Consider the following 20,406-nt stretch of genomic DNA (forward strand, 5'->3'; position numbering starts at 1 on the left):
CAGTTATGTTTGAATTTAGAAGCAGACAGACTTTAAGACATGCTTGTAGTCTGACCAACCTATTTGTTTCATAGATAAGTACAGCTGAGTATCATCAGCATCATCAGCATAGCAATGGAACTTTATACCATGCTGTCTGATAATGTTACCTAATGGAAGCATGTATAAAGTAAAAAGAATCGGTCCAAGCACAGAACCCTGAGGAACTCCATGACTTACTCCAATGTGTGAGGAAGATTCTTCATTTACAAGAACAAACTGGAATCTATCAGATACATATGACTTAAACCAGCCTAATGCAGTTCCTTTAATCCCAATAACATGTTCAAGTCTCTGTAACAGAATGCTGTGATTGATCGTATCAAATGCAGCACTGAGATCCAACAGGACAAGCACAGACACAAGCCCAAGCACAAGAGGAGATCATTGGTAACTTTCACCAGTGCTGTTTCTGTGCTATGATGCACTCTGAATCCTGACTGAAACTCTTCAAACAGATTAGTTCTGTGTAAATGATCACAAAATTGAGCTGCAACCATTTTTCAAGAACTTTAGACAAAAAGGGGAGATTGGATATAGGTCAATAATTAGCCAAAACTTCTGAATCAAGAGTAGGTTTTTTTTTAAGTAAAGGTTTAATTACAGCAACCCTAGAAGTCTGAGGTACATATCCTGTCAACAAAGACAGATTGATCAAGTCCAATATGGAAGTGTCAATTAAGGGGAAAACCTCCTTGAACAGTTTAGTACAGTAAAATACAAGTTGATGGTTTAGAAGAGACAATTGCTGTTGTTAGCTCAGAGAGCGATCAACTGAGCAGAAGCCGTCTAAATACAAATCAGGTTCTAAAGATCCTTCTAAAGCTGCTGCACTTGATGATACATCAGTGATAATAAGAATCTCAGGAAATCTTCACTGCTGAAAGTTAAAGGAATACATAGCTCAACAGAGCTCTGACTCTTTGTCATTCTGGCTACAGTGCTGAAAAGAAACCTGGGATTATTCTTATTCTCTTCTATCAGTGATGAATAATAATCCATTCTAGTTTTACGAAGGGCTTTCTTATACGCAATTAAACTATCTTTCCAGATTAATTGAGACTCTTCTAAATTAGAGGAACACCACTGTCTCTCCAGCTTTGTTTGTTTTAAAGCATGCAGCTGTGAATTATACCAAGAGCCAACCTCTGACTGATTACCTTCCTTTTCAGAGGGGAAACATTGTCACAATGTGTTGTACACATTGAAACTATAGTACTCTCAACAAGAGAGTCAAGTGTTGCTGGAGTAAAATTTAGGTAGCAGTCCTCTGTCACGGCAGTGAAAATGATGATGAAATTAACTCTTTAAATCTGGTTACAGCATTCTCTGATAGACACCTATATGTAAAATTCTTCTCAGAAGCTGTATAGTCAATGTAAATTCAAAAGTTATTAAAAATTGGTCAGACAAGACAGGATTTTGAACAACAACACGGCAGCTCTGAATTATTATATAACTACTATATATCATTCATTCATTCGTCTTAAAGTATTGGTGAATTAAAGATAGATAATGTCTTATTTAGAGACTGTGTTGTCTATGCCCCGTTCACTCCAGTTATATGGATATACGTGGATCTCGAGTGATCTAAATAGCGTCCGAAGAACACCGGCCTTCACCAAAATGTTATCGATGAGTAGATGAATGTATTTTATGCCAGAAATGAAATCAGGTTTAAAAGAAACAAACATCCCCTTTAAGTTGTACTATTAGTAACAAGTTGTCCATTTTTTTCTCTCATACTATCGTTTTCTCTTATTATTCCTTTGTCTCTGTTCTCTTTTTTTGCTTCTCCCTTTCCTTGTTCCCCCTGTCAGGTTTGGCATTAATAGGCATAAAGTACCTCAAGAAAAATAAATAAATAAATAGTACTTAAGCATCAAGAGGAGCTGTATATCCACAAAGCTTCCCTTGGCAAAGCAACTGTGTTTGGCACAAAACGGGAATCACCATTCTGCTTGCCATGAAGCTGGACAGGACAAGGTTAAAAGAAAAAAAGTTGTACTGTTCATTCTAGTGTTAGTAGGGACTCTTCCACACCTTTCATTTGTGCTCTTATTTTATGTGCAAGATCTGTCTTTTAATTAGATTTTCATGTTTTTGATTTTATACCTTTTTTTCTTTTTAATTTGGGTGTGGTGTAACTTTAAGTTTATTGTTATCTGTTTTAGGTATTTAAATCAGCAACCTTTAGCTTATAAAGTGAGTGTTTTTAACTATTTTATTTTCCATTTTTCCTTCTCATTCTCACAATTTTCATCAAACACCCCCTTTTTCCTCAGCCCCTTTTAACCTTTCCGCTTCTGTCTTCTACTCTCTCTCCTCTCTCTCGCTTTGTTTCCTCTTCTACCGAATGTCAAAATAACCTTTTGCTCAGACATGAGAAGTGCTTGATTTCTCTTATCTTGCTGGTGACATGCCCACTCAGTGGGCTGTTTAAGAGCGTAACAAGACACCCCATCAGAAGCCTTGCAGGCATCTCAAACACAGAGCTACTTACTAAAACCTTTCTTTTAAATTCTTCACATAGAATCGTATGTTGGACAAAAACTCGAAATATCTTTGCTGGTCTCTCAGCACTAACCAAATTAAACATGAAGACCTTTGAAGATAATCTGCAGCTGAGCACTCACTCTGTGGATCTGTTTTATTAGGTAAATTGACATACCTTAAATCCTTTTTAGACAAATCGTACAAATTCCTTGCATTCCAACATTATTAAAGTACTTCTGTATGATTCATACTAATAAAATGTTTCTCAGCTCAAGTACAAGGGGACATTACAAAATCACCTGACCTCCCTCAGTTAAATGACTGTTGCTGGCTGTATTTTTGTGGTTTGTCTCAGTTGTTAGTATTTATTTAATTATTTATGTATTGCTTCTAGATTAATCAAAACTCATAATTGGTTAAAGATAGACAACAGCACTTACATTGTTAATGATGTACAAAACAAACTAGAAAATCTATGAACAAGAGGTATTTTGGTTGATATATAGAAATCTTACAAATTGGGAGGTTGTGTGTCAAAACAGGACCTTAAATTAAAACTAATTTCACCTTGCTTTCAACTTTTGTTAGTATTGTAATATGTCTGCAAAAGAATGGTAAAACGTGAGAATATTCTATTTAAAAAGTTCAATTAAAAATTAAATGTTCTTTTAAATTGTTTAGTATTTTTTCCTATCATCATCATGGCTTTCATCTATGTCATTGTCTCTGATATATTTTTGACCAAAGTCAGTCCTTTGTCATCATACTCTGAGAACTTGACAAGGAGCCTTGCGTGTGAAATGGACCAAAAAGAAAGTGTTCATTAGTCCTTAGAGTGTTGTGACTTCAACAGAAGTCTATTTATGTTGGATTAGTAGATAGTAATTTAATGCTGCTATGGCAACAGTTGGATTGTCATGGTCTAATTTACAAACAAAATTATGGACAGTTGTTTGGAAGTGATTTTTGTAAAGGTTGTGTTTAGGTGTGTGCATTTATAGATAGAAGAAATGGCAGAGCCAAAAGTTGAAAAATGAAAACTCCAACAGAAATGTGGTAGAGTGGTGTAAGAAATTTATAGGGAAATATGAGAGCCAGTGTATGTATATTTTGTGTGATGGAGCAGGTATAGTTGTTTTTGCCGTCATGAACAGATTTATTATGGTTGAATGTGCATGCATGATTGCACAAGTGCAGGGCCAATTGAGCTTGTGCTTTTATGTCTGTTTGCTGTGTATTCTACGTGACAGTGCCACTTTGTGCTTATGTGAGAAAGTCATACTACAGAATGGTGAATGTCAGGCAGCTGTCGTCAGCTTTGACAGCTAAGAAATCAGCAGTAAATCAGACCTGTAGCTCAGCTAAAGAGGTGATTGATAAAGAGGTCTGTGCTTGGTGTGCGTCTGTCACTTCCCATAAACCTTATTTGCTTTAAGACAAAAAGGGTGTGAGTGAGGGAAGGATGAGGACATGATGACAATGGATAGAGAAATGGACAGAAAAAGTAAAAAGGAGAAAGTACTGTTGATTTACAGTGAAAAGAAACACCCTGTGTTATTATGGACATTATTATGGACATTATTATTATGGACATTTTCCCTTCTATTTTAAATTTGACCATTTCCTTCATTAATTTACATCTATCCAATTCTAACAAGGTGAAAAGATTATTTTCCTGCTTTGCATTTGTCCTTTTTTCCATCTTTGGACTGTTGGATTCAACTTGAACCAGGAGCCAGGATATCTCCATCTTTTGTCATTGTTAAAATAAAAAGATATGCTGGGGCTGTGCCCTTCATCACACTTAGCCCTGCGATCGTGCTGCTGTCTAATGGACCTTCATCCATTTCAAATGACAGAATCCATTATAGCTGCATGCACCGCTCTGCAGTGCAAGTGTTGCAAGCACTGGATTTATTCCAGTTATTTGCTGATCATGTGTGCAAACTGAACAGAGTTGCATTTTTTTAATGTATGTTTAGCTTGAGAGGGTAAAGTTAATGTAAAAAAGTAAAGAAAAAAAAATCATACAAATAAATTCTGAATGAACCCTGGTATGATTATTCATTTGTGCAACAAGCACACCTATGTCAAACTATATCAGTGTTTTCACTAAAGCTGCTGCTGTTGTGGGTTATGCCAACGCTTGAAGTTCAAATGATTACTGGGATAAAAGAAGGCTACCTTTTACCTCCTTAATAGTCATTAGATAAATGAAAACACAACACAAGGTGAAATGCTCAGCATGTCATGGTATCCCTATAGTCTCAAAAGTAGCTTTTTTATTATTTTTTTTATTTTTTATTTTTTTAACTTTTGTTGTTGTGAAAGTGATGTTGCTTTGATGCACCATTTGATAAGGTAATCAAGTGGAAAGCTTTTATATATAAAAAAAAAATTAAATTTGTCTAAATTTGTGATACAGTGCAGTAAATGAGTTAAATTATTAAAAGACAATCCTGCCTTTCAGTCGATGGCTATCTCTATGGAATACTTTCATCCATCTATATTGCAAGATTTTGGAATTGATCATAATCCATTTTAAATTAGAAAAGGTGATAGACAAAAGAAAATAAAACAAAGGTATATTTGAATGATTAGTTATTTAAATTACAGGTCGCAAAATATCCAGGGTTGAATGAGGAGTTTACTGCTTTTTATAATTCAAGGTAAACACAAGAAACTTGTGCTGAAGAAAAAAATGGACCAGACTCACAGTGAATAATTCTCTATAATCCCTATATAGACCAGTGAGCAGTGCTGACCAACATGTCATTGGGGTCAGTTGGGCCCACGACACCTCCAGGAAGCTCGGTAGTGATCACTGGCATCCCAGAGTCACTCCAATAATGCCAGCTATCACTGGTCCTCACACCACAACAACCATCTTTTTTTCCACAACCACAAGCCACCTCAGCCTCTCACCAACTGCACTCTAGTCCTTGCGGGGTCGGGATACAAACCCTGGTTCAGGTAGGGGGTAGAAATAGAAGAGGTAAAGATAAGTAGGAATGGGATTCAACCCATTGTTCGGGTTAGGGCAGTGTTTCTCAATTCCGGTCCTCATGACCCACTGCCCTGCATGTTTTCGATGTTTCCCTCCTCCAACACACCTGATTCAAATGAATGGCTCCTTATCAGGCCACTGCAGAGCTTAATGACGAGCTGATCATTTGAATCTGGTGTGGTGGGGGAGGGAAACATTGAAAACCGGAACTGAGAAACATTGGGTTAGGGGGTAATTAAAGTATAGAGGGTGCCAGAGGTGGAGGCAGGACAAGACAAACTAGCAGATTCAGCAGACAAACTCACCTAAACAGTCCTACAATCTAAAAATGCTAGCAAAAACAAGGCCATACAGGCCAACTCACCTAAAATGGCCACCTGGTTTCAAAAGGCTCACATGGGCCACACCCTCCACTTAAATATATCCTGGATTTCTTCCTTGCTTCTTCTAAGAGTCTGTTTGTCCTAAGTGTTCCCCCTGCTAGGCCCCCAGCTACTGTTGCTTCTTCTAATCCAAATCCACTGACTGGACTTTACTGCCTCATCTGGCACTTCCTTCACTATTTTCCTCACACTCTGTCCACTTACACCCAACTCCCTCAACTATGAGACAACAGACTTTGCAACAAATCTTCTACATCCTACATCCAACCTTGGACTCAATAAAACCAGTCTGACTCCCTGAAGAAGGCTAGTAAGCTGAAACACGTTGGTATTTTAGATGTCACTTTGACATGAAAACATTTTAAAATCTTTTTAAAACATTGTTCAGCTAAACATATTTATTTCAACACCAAAAACAGTATTAAGCTGCTTAACTGAACATCCTGCAATTACATAACACCCTGATGTTGGTTTATGAATGTGAAAATACTTTTTTTCATGATGAAATTGCTTAGGTTGTTTTTTGCTCATCAATGCAGTATGTCATTACTTTAGTTTAGAATGAATTTGTAATTTGAGTGGTAATGGTTATGAGCAACATTTGCGAACCTGTTCAGTTCTCTCATGGTGAGAGGCTGACAAGTCAGAAAGGACTGATGGAGCATGTGTGTGTGATTGCAGGTGCGTGTGTCACCATGTGTTATGTGTGTCACCATGGGTGAGATGCATAAAACAGACAGCAGGACGAGGGGCCAACAACTCAACTTATTAATGGTTTGTTAAACAATTAATAGTGTTGTGTGTAGATGATCTGGAGGGAGACAGAAATGTACAGATGGAACATGGTATGTGTAATGTTTTCTTAAACAGACCTTGAAAGTCTACTATGAGCCAATCTTCTGCCAATAAATCAGAGCAATCTCTAAGAACTAAGTACTGTTTAAGCCTTATCAGCAACGTCTTCCATAACCTTATGCAAGACCATAATGCATGGCTGCTGTTATTTACAGCCTCTTCAATTAAATTAGAGTACATTATTAAAGTTCTTGACAGTAAATTTAATAAAGAAAAAGAATGACAATCGTGACCGATCAAGCTCTGTGAAATTTGAAGTTTTGTTTTATATAAGATTATGTTGACTTTTTTTTCGAGCTGATATTGTGGTCTAAAAATCTGGGTACTTCTGATCTGAGGAATATGTGAGGGGTGCACATTCTAACTACATGGTCTTTCTTTATAAATGTCAGAAAGGTGCATTTGGCCCCTGGGGTTTAATTGACACATTGCCCAACTCTGTGTCAGTGTGTGCTATTGCACTTGTGTTTTTGTGAGAAACAATTGTTTTTCAAGTTTGAGAGTGAGGTCATTTTAATAGGGCTATGTGTGGATTAAAACAATGTGTGACATTATGTGTGTCTGTACATGTGTATGTGTGTGTGTTCTTTCACCTGCTGCAGACTCTTTCATCCAGCATTTGAACCTTCACATAGAGGAAGCAGCTTGGTCAGCAGCATATGTCTGCTTATGTTAGTAACTGTTAGTTAATTCCTTTCAGAAAATTAGATCTTTATCTTTGTTCAATACTTGGCTGTCACAGCCAAAAATATGGTAAATGCTTCAGTCTTCCAAATTAATTATTTTTCCAGCAAATTATCTATTCTCTGAAATTGTCACAATTTTCCAGAAATACTTACAATCATTAAAATAAATCCTCTTTAAAATCTTTGCAGTTTACTTTTTAAATTAAATGATTTCTCAATTATGTCTTGTAGTATCCTTTCTTTCTCTGTTTCTAAAAATGATAGATGTTAAAGACATATTTTATAAATCAGTCTGAAACCATGTTGAGACTCTGATGCAATTTAGTTTTGGAGTTAAACCCTTGTTTGGTTTTACTGCAGCACTGGACCTGGACATCTAAACCTGAACTATATCATTCTTACTGCCCAGGAACAAATTTTTTTCAAGTGTATTTTTGTGCACATTGGTGTGGCATCATGACTGGTTGCTAAACACATTTTCAGTCACATATTTTATTCAGGGGAAATTGTTTAGAAAATGGAGAAAGAGCACATTTCTGTGATTCCATGGGCTACAACAGGACAAGCCAGGATTACTTTCTTCACTTTGTGAATGAGTGAGTGAGTGTGTGTATGTGGTTGTGCACACAGAATTGTGTGTATGTTTAAGTATTCTCAGACAATAACCTGGTAGCCAGTTTGTAATCTATAGTCAGTCTTGAAAAATGACCCAGATCTCCCTTTCGCTGGCTGCAATTTAGCTGTGCTGGCGCCCGGCAATACCCATTGTATTACCTCACACCACTGCAATTTTTTGTATTTGCATTCACCGTGTGTTTGTTTACTTGTTTACCATGTGCATCTCTGTGTGCATTTACTCTCGTGTAAATTCTGTGTACGTACGTATGAGTGTAGTCTGAGTGTAAGTATGTGTATGTTAATATATTTTTAATGTATGCTTCAAGTTTTACTGTTTATTCGTCGTGCATATAGGTGATTTTCTGTGTACGTGTTTGATGCAGTGTAAGTACATGTCCACTTTCCAACAAGTCTTCCAATCAAATAGAGCATAGGCTGTATGGTTATAACTTTAAACTTGACCCATTTGAAGTCCTGTACTGCCCCTACAAGAGCCCAAAGGAAAATACAAATGATAAGAGCATTTCCACAAGCATAATTTCTATGTCTTACATTTAACAAGCTACAAAGTCCTCAAAAAGGGGCAAGGAGAGAGGGTGGATAGCACACTTACACAAAGCACTTTTAACCATAAGACAACTACAACAGCACTTTATTAAAACGGTCTGAACTTAGTGTAAACAAGAATATTTCTTGGTAGGGGTTAGTGCACAAAATCACTTACTTAGATAAAAAAAAAAAAAAACGTATGGTTGGGGAAAATACTTTGTTTTTAACTATATTGTCACATTCATGGACACCAGAAGGGGGACATTTTGTAAGGAATGGCAGTCTCTCACTTTTCGAAGGATAGCAGGACATTTGAACAAAACAATGAGTAATGAATGGATTAAAGTATCGGTAATGCAAATGAGAGAAGCATGGACTAACAATTAGATGGAACTAAGAAAAAGAAAAAAGGGAAGAATTTTAGGATGTAAGAAGGGAGAAGGGAGTTCAAGTGTAAAAATTAAAAATAAAAAGGACAGAGAACAAAAGAAGTAGGTATAGAATAGAGTTGCAAATAGTAGATAGGTGGATGAATGGATGGGTGGATGAAGGACTATACATATAAATATATGTATATAAAATCCAGTGCAAATATTGTCCTGAAACTAGCATACCATAATTATGGGTGCTAATGCCAAAGGCAGGGCACACATATTACTATTGTGCATACTTATTATTCTCCCGCTTCCGTCACGTTTTTCGGCGCGCTACTCCTCCCGCAGCGAAGCTCCGACTAAAATAAAAAACACATCGCTGCGTGCGCGCCGATGGGCAGAAGTGTGCTTGTATTTATCTCTCTCATTACTCAAAAGGAATAGTGGATAAATGGGGAAAAGCGGGCAAATTGTCAATGGGAAAATGAATGGAGAAGGCTCTTCGAGCCCAAAACTGCCTCCCCTTGGAGGCCTCTGAACTCAGCCATACAAGGTCACACACACATCATTCAAAGTTGGTGTGTGACAGGAAAGACTCAGCTTTAATTGTGGTAAAGGACTTGTTAATAGCTTATACGGCTTTGACACAACGGCAATTTACGTTTTAGGTGGCCAGAGGAGGTCGTGTCATGGTGCGTACACTAACTGTCACTCTAAAAATCTTTTCGAACAAATGCCTCTCACGTCCAATATATCTGCCTGATCTGGATAACTTATACATCAAAACGTAGGTATTTTAGTTGTCTTTCACCCAATGTGACTGTCATTGAGCGTGGCCTCACAGATTTCTCACAAATCACCTCTGAGTGCAGAGAGGGAACATTCCATCCCATTATAAAACGGCCGAGCCCTGAAATCAGTCGGAAAACTCATTTTAAAACTGCCATAATAAAGGAGCCACGGGGGGTAGAAGAATAAAAATTACACCTCTGGCTTCCCCCGTCCCTTCTGGCGCTCACGGTGAAAGAATTATTCGGATCCGACTTCTACTTTTCGAACAGCGACCGTTTGTTCCAGACTTGTGCCTCAATATGAAAACCCCATGATTTTAAGGGGACAAAGTGAGGTGCAGATTTGACAGTTGACAGTTGGCAGTCACAGCTGTTGCCCATAGCAACTAATGCTGACCACACCCAAGATGGCCGCCCTGTTCTATCACAGCTGATGAAGCCAGAGCCAAGATGGCGGATGAGGGCAGAGCCAAGATGGCTGATGAGGGCAGAGCCAAGATGGCTGATGAGGGCAGAGTAAACATAGCAGCAGAAGGGCAGCAGCAGGGCAGCAGCAGGGCAGGGACAGGGTAGCAGCAGGGCAGCAGAAGGGCAGCAGCAGGGCAGAAGAAGGGCAGCAGAAGGGCAGCACAAGGGCAGGAGCAGGGCAGCAGAAGGGCAGGAACAGGGCAACAGCAGGGCAGCAGAAGGGCAGGAACAGGGCAGCAGAAGCAGGGCAGCAGAAGGGCAGCAGCTGGGCAGGAGCAGTGCAGCAGCAGGGCAGCAGAAGGGCAGGAGCAGGGCAGCAGGAGGGCAGCAGCAGGGCAGCAGCAGGATTTTAAGGGGACAAAGTGAGGTGTAGATTTGACAGTTGGCAGTCACAGCTGTTGCCCATAGCAACTAATGCTGACCACACCCAAGATGGCTGCCTGTTCTATCACAGCTGATGAAGCCAGAGCCAAGTTAGCTGATGAGGGCAGAGCCAAGATGGCTGATGAGGGCAGAGTAAACATAGAAGCAGGGCAGCAGCAAGGCAGCAAACATGGTTAAACTGTTATAACAGCTTCATGCCAGCTGCTCATGAGACAAATGTGCGCGATAGCGCGCACTCACTCATAAATTTCCATTAATCTGAACAGATTAACAGGTTCATGCCAGCTGCTGACGAGACAAATGCGCGTGATAGCGCGCATTCACTCATATATTTTCCATTAATCTGAACAGATTAACAGGTTCATGCCAGCTGCTGACGAGACAAATGCGCGCGATAGCGCGCATTAACTCATATGTTTCCATTATTCTGAAGAGATCAACCGGGCCTTATGTGTCTAAAGCAGGCAGATTTCACCAGACCAAGCCAGAATCTCATATTTCAGACTGGATTTGAAGTATCTAATGCTTGAGCTTCACCATAGCCTCCCTGTGTGTCTGTGTGGACAGGCAGAACACGGGCAGCAGCTTGACACCCATCAAAATTTCTTCAGAAATTTTCTAGTTCTACCACTACTATGTCACCCCACCGTGAAGATGTTGCTGGTATTAGCTGGTTGATGTGATGTAGCCCTTTCCGGAATTTTTTTATCAAAGCTGGCAAAGAAGCAGTGCAACTCCTCCGCCAGCACAACATCGCCAAAACATGGTGTTTTGTCTGGGTTTGTGGTGAGGTTTTGGAACCTCAGCCATACCTACCTCAAGTTGCTGCTGTGGACGTGATCCTCAATTTTTTTTAATAATCTAACTTGGCCTGTCTGATACTCCTTTACAGATTTGCCCTGGCTGCACTGTCATGAGACTTGAAGGCGGCGTTTCGGTTCCTAAGCAGGGTCCTAACCTCTCTTGTCATGCAGGGTTTTTTGGCTGGCATTCACCCAGATGCGTTTGTCAGTGGTGACGGTGTCTGTTCAGTGCTTGATGTAGGAGAGTACAGATGTAGTGTACTCTTCCATGTCCTGAGATCCAAAAATACTCCAGTCTGTATTTTTAAAACAAATATAAAAAAATATAAAAAATAAAAAATTTCACCTAAAAATTAAGATAACTGCAATTAATCAAAAGTAATTAAAGCAGGAGGTGCCTTTGGAACACACATTTTGTACCCTAGTCTGGTAATGTATACAGTTCCCTGTAAATGGATTAAATATTAAGCACACCACTCAGCAACTCCAGTGATGCCATTTTGCCTTACTCGATTCAATGTGGAGAAGTTTCTCTCACAGTTTACGCTGGAAACTGGGATGACCAGCGCAACTGCTGCCAAGTGGCTCAGCAAGGGGTAGATTTGTCCCCATTCATCACACTCACTTGCCAGGAGAGACAAAACTTTAGATTGGTTCTTGTCCTAGAAAAAAATATTTTAGAGAGATGTTGATTATTTATATTGCACCAGTTTTGTCTTGATCTTGAATTGAATAATTAAGTCTTTTCAAGTTGGAGTTACATCACAAAAGTGTTTATTTAAATCAGGAGAGGCAAATATAGATTTTAAAGCCACGTCAGCTCGTTGGTACAGGGCGCTCACAACCCGCCGCCTCTGCTTTCTCCAAGTTTCTCCTCCATGGTTTTTACTCTCGCTCTGCCCTTTTCCGCCTTAGGAATCCAGAGCGGCTGTGTGGCGTCGCTGTTCATTTGCATAAAGTTGAGCCTCTCTCAACTTTCGAAGCTCACAACGCTCATGAAGCTCACAACGCCAGCTTACATTGAAAATTAATGACAGCTGGTCGCCTCGGCCGCTCAAGACACTTTGGGTGTGAGCGCCCGGTAACAGGTGATTGTGCTGTGTGTCTGCCCGGACTCTGAATGCGCGGTGTTAATGATGCAGCGTAGCCGCCTACGTTACTGAAACTCTGAAACCGAAGCGTGCGCGGTGCACCCTGTGGAAAACGACCAACGCCGGTGGCCGAGGAGTAGCCATTCCACATGGGTGGATCGGTAGAAATAGACAGTCCCTGCGTTTTAATTCCCGACTCGGAAACTCCCGAAAACTGCTGAGTTGGTGTCTGCTGAATTGGTGTCTTTGACACACAAGCCACGGTAACCTCACGTCATTAGTTAGGAAATCAGTCAGTGGGTCTGGATCAAAAGTAGCAAACAGCACTGGCGAAGAGGGATGAGATAAATGGCGCGAGCGGCAGAGGGAGAAATAGCGGGAAATCAGCATCATGGAGGGCAGAAAGTTAGACTCGGTTTGGTATGTTAGAAGTTGACTGATTTGATGAGATCAACAACATAGAAATTTTTTTCTTTGTTATTGGTCAGGGGCAGTATCTCTATGGAGGGATACTGCCCCTGACTGATCCTTATGTTGTTTATCTTGTAACCAAGCATCTGGGGGATGCAGATGGCAGCAGATGTAGTGCATATCAGCTTCTTGGTCTCGGGTGGCAACACCCATTCCGAAATCCCGCCATTCCGACATCCCGCTATTCCGACATCCCACCATTCCGACATGCAAACGTCCCACCATTCCGACATCCCACCATTCCGACATCCCGCTTTTCCGACATTCAAATGTCCCACCATTCCGACAAGGCTTTCCGTATAAGGAAATGTGCGTTACTCAACAGGTGAGTCCCTTCTTTCTGTTCATGCAATTTATATGTTTAACACATGTTTACAGATAAGCGTTATTAAAAACACAAAGTCTCAGCAACTGGAGGAGGAGAAGCAGACCGCGGTGGTTTTCAATCACACACTCCAATACCACTTGTTTCAACTTGGAAAATTTGATCCAGGAAAAAAAACAAAAACGAAACGACTCCATAACACGCACAAGAATCCAAAAGAAACTAAAGTTAACTAAAAGAAAGCAAATAAACAACATGAAGTGGTCAAAATTGGTTTTACGCATGCCTATGTGCGTCTGGCACATGCGTCTTCGGGCTCTCCCACGTTGGTTTGTGGATGAAAGCTATATGTTCAGCTGTAATGTCATGTAAAAACAATCTCTACATGACATTTACTCCCAGGTGTGACCAGTTAGGTCCTTAAGATATCAACAGGCTGTATAAAGCCTTGCGCAACGGCTGTGTGTTTGTGCTAAATGCGCAAAGCCCCTCCGCGCTTCCAAAAATTGGAGCGAGTACTCATAAATCACGTGAATAACATGAATAAACATTTTTACTGCATTTTGTTGTGTTTTATACGTTCTATGCTGTCATTTCTCTCTTCTCCTATTGGCAAGGCAAGGCAGAGTGCTCGCAACTGTGTCCTGTGCAGTAGCCGTGATATCTGTAATTGCAATTATTACTTTTGCATATGATGACAGCGTGCAAAAGACGCATGGGCTCTGTGGAGAGCTCCACTCCAGCTGGCTGCTGTGACAGCTCACTGACACTGTATTTCTGCTTAATCAGTTTCAGTCTCGCCAGAGTTACATTAATATCTGTACTTTTATATTTGAAATTCAGGGGATTTTGATAATATATTATTAAAGTTTGTTTGCGAGGATGTGGCCTCTGCATGTGCAGAGTTTGTGCGCCAAACTTTAGGGCGTATTTGCGCCGGCATATCATTAGTGCAAAATGTTTTGGGTAAAAAATAGGTCATTAAAAGGCTATTAAAAGACAATTGGAGGCCAATGTCGGAATGGCGAGATGTCGGAATGGCAGCATGTAACCAGAGCTGTCTTATGGGGCTTGGGACCTTGCTGCAGCATCTTTGTTCTCTTTCATCAATCTCTAGTTGTGATAGTAGATTCCGTTTCTGAATATTAGAACACAAGTTCTTATCATTTAGATGTTGGGTTTCTCAATATCCATTGGTCCCACATCCTCTTCACATATCCCTTCTCACTGGGATTGCTGTGAAAATATCATTCCAGCTAAGTGAGAGTTTTCACTCGAGTTCATGAATGTTTTGGTCCAGTAGACCACTTGCCATCAGTATGTCCTGATCCCTCAACACCTAATCTTTGTAATCCTGGTGTTATACAAGCTGGAGGGATTTCAATTATGTGTCTTTTACTCATATTATTATGCTCATATTAAGCTGCATTGAATGTGTATTTTTTTTAAATACAACTATTCTCTGTTCATTGTATTCAAAGCCAGATGGCTCATCTAAATAAATGGATGAGCTGATAATTGATGGACTCAGAATCACAGAGACAAACGTGTCTGTGTTCTAAAAATACTGTGAGACAGTAACAATCGGTTTCTGTGATTGAAACTCAATTTGATTATATCTGTCTTGTGTCACTGTCTTGAAACCCACTTTGAGCTTTTTGCAGTAAAGCACTCAAACCTTTTATCCTTTTATCTATTCTTTGTTTTCCTCCTCATAAGATATGTTTTTAAGACATGTTTTGAGAGATAGAGATCAAAGTAATATAATCTTTGGACTTCTTGGTTGTTTAATTTGAAATCCAGCTCTGCCTTCTCCTTTTGCTATAAACTAAAATAAGTTGTTCTGGCGTTGCCCTCTGACAACAACAATAGCAGTGGGCTGGCTTCAGAAAACTGTGTTTTATAGTAATGCTTGTCCACAAAGCAAGACTGGCAATGCTAATGGTTTTATGGTACACTATACAGTACAGCTAATGTTCTCCTGAAAGTCAGCATCACTTCACTGATTCTCCCTCTTATTTTTCCACTCTTTTTTCTGTCTCTCACCCTTCTTCTGACTCCTATTTTTACTATTCTCTCTTGCTTTCTCTTTGCCTCTCCTGCTTCATCTCTCTGTATGAAAAATCCATTCAGACATAGGTTTTGACAGCTAGTCTTTGCTGGGTATGTGGAATTTAAACAATTTTCTCAGCACAGACAGTCACTTTGGGGCTGCTTTATATTTTCTGCTTAACTCCATGTCATTTTTCCTTCCTGTCAAATTCCATTTGGCAGTGTTTAGCTTTTAAGACGATAGTAATGAAAAAGCTTTATTTATTTTACAGAATATTTCAGAAGGCAGGAGCTGTTTTGTCAACCAGTAGGTGTGTCCTAAAATTCACCATATGTTTTTACCTGCCAACAAAGAATATTATTTTGAGCAAATATTCATGAAACAAAACTAATGGATTGCTGGTGTTTCCTTGAAAGTTAAGCTTCAGACTTGAGTTAGATTTAAAATGCTCTGTCTTTGCTTGAATTTATTGAGGGGTTTGTGCATTTCTAGCCATGATCATTTAGTTTTACTGTTTTGTTTACCCTTTAATTAACATGACATAGAAACTGGGATCTTCTCTAGAATTTAAACTATTTTTTTGAGTTTGAAATATTTTGCAGCGCAAGTTTGTAATGAGTGGCCGTTGGACTGTCTGGGTTGTTAAATCAACGATCACACTGATACAGCTTTTGTGTTGTCACAGTTAATATACCTAAACTAATATTATGAGTTTTCCTTTTCTATTTCTTCTTCTTTTTGAGCCCACTGAGCAAGAAATGCCAGCTGTTCCAAAATTTTATACACGAAGAAATTGCCAAACTATCATTTACAGCTTGCCAAATCTTATGTTGCAGATAAATGTGTAGCAGTCCATGACATTTTGCTGTGTATGATTATATTTGTTACATTTTATTTTATTATTATAGTTAATTTTTATCTGTCTCATGTCTCTATTGTTCATTTTCATCTTCTCTACCTTTTTCTCCCTTCTCCATGTTTCTTTTTTTTTTTTTTTTTATGTATGTGTTTCACAGTGATCCCTACTGGGAGCGGCCGTCAAATGCAGGCAGCTGCTCTGCCACCCGGCCCAAGACTCTTCACCTGGCCGGCCAGCAGCATACATCCTCACCATGGTAAAGTTTGTGTGAGCTCCTAGTCGCAGCAGTAGTAACTGTAGATCTTATTGTAGAAGTATTGTGTGTTATTGCATAGGAGCAGTACAAATTGATTCCTAAATCTTTAATTTTGTTAGTTTAAAACAACTGTTGATATTAGATGGTTACTTTATTGGTTGGATCACTTTAGAGTTTTAGATATTTTGATGGAGTTTTTTCTTATAAACCTGTGTCAAACCTCCATTTTCTGTTTGTGATAGAAATTTGAAAAAGATTTATGTCACCTATTGAAAAGAGTCACATTATGCCCTTTTCTTTACAAGTTGACACAATCTCCTGAAGTCTCATTGAAATGTTTGTAACATGCTTCAGTCAAAGTATGACACACAGTTCCCTTCTCAACCATGTCTTAGCTTCCCTGTTCATAGCAGTTGGTTACGGCATTCCACCTTATCTCTTGTTTTGCAGGGTGTGTCTTTTTTTGAGATTGGTGAAATTACTTTGTGCTACTATGCAAATGCAAATTTGAAATAGATAAAATAGATTTAACTTCATAACCCATTATCCATGTTGAAACCCAATGGAGACCACATAGAGAGCTCAAACTAGCATACAGAGTAGAATGAGCAAAGTTTGAATACAGTGTTTAATACAGCATCTCCTTGAGACGGGCTGTATTTCATTCCACTCTGAAGTCGCCTTGGGTGAGAGGCAGCTAGTGCGAATGGGTTTACCCAAAGCCCCCTGCCTCAGTACTCAAATATTGGAGTTTTAACTTTGTGCACCAGAGGTTGACCTCCCTGCACCTTCAGGTCAAGAGCTCTGATTGTTACCTGTGCTCATGTGCCCAACCACAGTTCAGATTATCCAGCTTTCTTGGAGTTTCTGGGTGGGGTGCTAGTAGGTGCACTGGCTGCAGGGGTAATTCAATGCTGATATGGATGATGAAAGTGAAATTTGAAAGGGTGTGATTCTGCTCAAGCTGAAACCAAGTGGTATTTTGTTTATCGATCTCTGTGCTAGTCACAGTTTGTCCATAACATGTACTATGTTTAAACACAGGAGTGTACCTGGCAACAGAACTCCCTAGGTTGCATCCATGATTGATTTTCTAATCAAATCATTGGATATGGGACTTTATGTTTTGGACACTCAGCGTAGAGAATTATAGAACTGTAAGCTGATGAGTTGGAACAGGTGGCGGGAGAAGATGCTGTACAGGCACAGTGCACCCAGATGAATAGTTAAGGGATGCTTGGGGTGTTGGGTGGACGTCCTGGTCTGGGAGGTCTTCAAATCCGTCTTCCATAGAACTTCTCTGACATTCTGACGGAGGTTGGGTAAATTGAATCCAGTTGAGCTGTGTTTTGGGAATCCATTGCTGAGGTGGCTGCACAGAGCTGTGGTCTTAGGGTGGTTGGTGCCGGTGGTGGACAACTGAGGTGAAGTGAACTATCAGCCTGAAGGACTTCTACAGAGCTTGGTTAGCTTGCTGGACGCTGGAGACAGCTGACAGGGACCGACAGTGAAATGTGAGTGGAGAGCAGCTAGGGCAATTGCAGATCCAAAAACTTGGGTGTTAGGAGTTTTGAGAGACCATTGATTATGACTTTTGATCAGCCTTAAAGAGACTACAGCAAACTTTCAGGTGAGAGAGGTGTTCCTTCACTAGCACAGTTTACAGTATTAAAGTGATGCTGACGTCATCTGGGGATATAGTGCAGCAGTGTAAAGAATGTTTTAGAGGATCTTCTTAAACCAAGTGATGAGCCTTTCTGAATGAATACAGAATTGCATTTGAATGTGTGTGCTGTGTTTGTGTTTCTTTGCAGGTGCAATGTTTATCTCTCTCTTTGTGCTCAGTGTATGTGTGAGTGTGTCTAGAAGTGAAATTGAGATAAATGTTGGGGAGAGACATGAACTCCACCTGTCTCCTAACATGTGTATATTGTGTGTGTGTGTGTATAAAAGTAAATCTACACTTGCATCTTGTGGTGGAAATTTTAGTAAGGCACAGAGTCAGTTATTTTCTGATTGTCACAGTCTGCTCTGTAACACTTTATGTCATGTCACAGTTTGTTTAATCATGTTTTGTTCAAGTCATGTTTTTCCCCTGTCACGTTCAGTTCACTCAAGTCACCTGGTTAATTGTTCACAGCTGCACCTCATGTCACTGATCACTCCCCTCACAGTATTTAGCTTCCTGGTTTACTTTCAGTCACTGCAGAATCCTCACTATCCCTCCATGCTTCGCACGAAGATAAGTCTGGTTTTCCTGCCTCATAGTCTTGCCTTGTTTTTAATAGTATTCCATGCCATAGTCTTGTTTTGTCATAGTTTTGTTACCATAGTCTTTTGAATATCATAGTCTTGATTTTTTTGCTCACAGTTAAGTATTTTTGATCCGGCTCCGCCACGCCTTTCGTTCCTGCTAGTGATGGGATGATGCTACCTCAAGGAGTGTATTGACACACTACACAAACTGTGTCGGCACTGTATTGAAACTGTGTTGGTCACTCAATAGTGACCCCTTCAGGTGTTCTGAAATCATTGCAGGTAAATGAAATAAGAAGATGGACCAGGTAAAATGCGGCAAATCAAACATGAGCCTGCGAAACATTTAATCACCAGTCCTTTATTTAAGATATAATCTCATTATTGTATAACTTCATTCGCTTTGTGAGTCAAGTTGTCCATGAGAAGAGTTCAAAATAGGCTTCAAACCTTGTTGATGTAAATGCTAAACTGAGTTGGTTTGTAAAATATAGCAAATTTGTATTAAAATTCAGAGTTCAACTTTTTATCCTATGTGTGGAAGTTTGTTAACGTAAGTGTTAAAGCATAAAAAAATAAAACAAATTACATATAGATTCTTATGCATTTTTATTGAGGAACAACCGTTTTTGTAGGGTGTTTGCTCCAAGGCGATTTCTCCTCTTACACACCAGTTCCCCTGCCTTGGAAGAAACTCTTTCACAGGGTACAGATGAAGAGGGTGAACACAACATTTTCAGTGCAAGTTGATGAAGGTTTGGATAACAACAAACTCCAACAACAAAACTCCATCCAACAAACCCACAACATGTTGACACAGTTTGCTTTCTTATAAACACAATTTGGCGCCGTCACATTTAAGCGATACCGTTCCTGTATCGGTCACGTGATTTTTGTCTTAAAGTGATACACGCACCAATACGGGGTTTCACTCTTGGGCTCTCGACACAGAGCTGACGCACCAGTGTCGTTCGTCCCATCACTAGTTCCTGCTGTGCTCCCTGTTTTTTGTAAATAAACCTTTTTTTTTTTTAACTACGAGAGCTGTATCTGGGTCCTACCTTCCCATCGATCCTGACACTGATTAGATAAGATGCTTTTGATAATATCTTGCAAGAGAGAACAACACAGTACGAAGTATGGAGCTGCTCTGACCACTGAGGCAAAAACAATTCAGTTATAATACAAATTGTTGCATCATCGCTCCTTGGGTATAGTTGAGCATTCTTATCCACCTTTCCTTTCTAGTTACAGCCAAGGTTATACTGACATAGCTCCAAGTACCATCTTCCCCAGCTATCTTCCTTAAAATGCAGTTTTATCATATAATGAGCACACGTTGCCCTCAGGAGGAAAGAGAAAAACAGGTTGGTTCCTTGCAGGAGGCCATTACAGGTTATACACAGTAACACTCAATACAATGCATATAAGAATTAATTTTCCATTACACATCTCTACCTGAGGTGGCTTAGAGATGAGGTTATGTTTGCATAAGTTGCTATTGTGTGTGTTTTAATGTTTAAAGTCTTTGTATTTTTGTATGTTTGGAACTAAACTCAAAGAGTAATGTGTTTTCAAGTTATGTAGAAGTTAAGCAAAACTGAGGAACAAAAAGAAGATTAGAAGAAAAAAAGAGAGGGCA

At 39.7% G+C, this 20,406-nt stretch overlaps 1 protein-coding gene across 1 annotated transcript in view; it reads left to right on the forward strand.

Annotated features, from left to right (window-relative positions):
* The window catches only part of npas3 (neuronal PAS domain protein 3), a 488,496-nt gene that overhangs the window by 112,451 nt on the left and 355,639 nt on the right, over positions 1-20,406 (forward strand). The window contains exon 2 of the mRNA XM_072365469.1: positions 16,410-16,508. Coding sequence (XP_072221570.1) covers positions 16,410-16,508 — 99 coding nt within the window. The remainder of the gene's footprint in view (positions 1-16,409; positions 16,509-20,406) is intronic.

This window comes from Leuresthes tenuis, unplaced genomic scaffold (genome assembly GCF_036924035.1).
Source record: "Leuresthes tenuis unplaced genomic scaffold, fLeuTen1.0.hap1 SCAF_15, whole genome shotgun sequence".
NCBI classification, from domain to species: domain Eukaryota; kingdom Metazoa; phylum Chordata; class Actinopteri; order Atheriniformes; family Atherinopsidae; genus Leuresthes; species Leuresthes tenuis.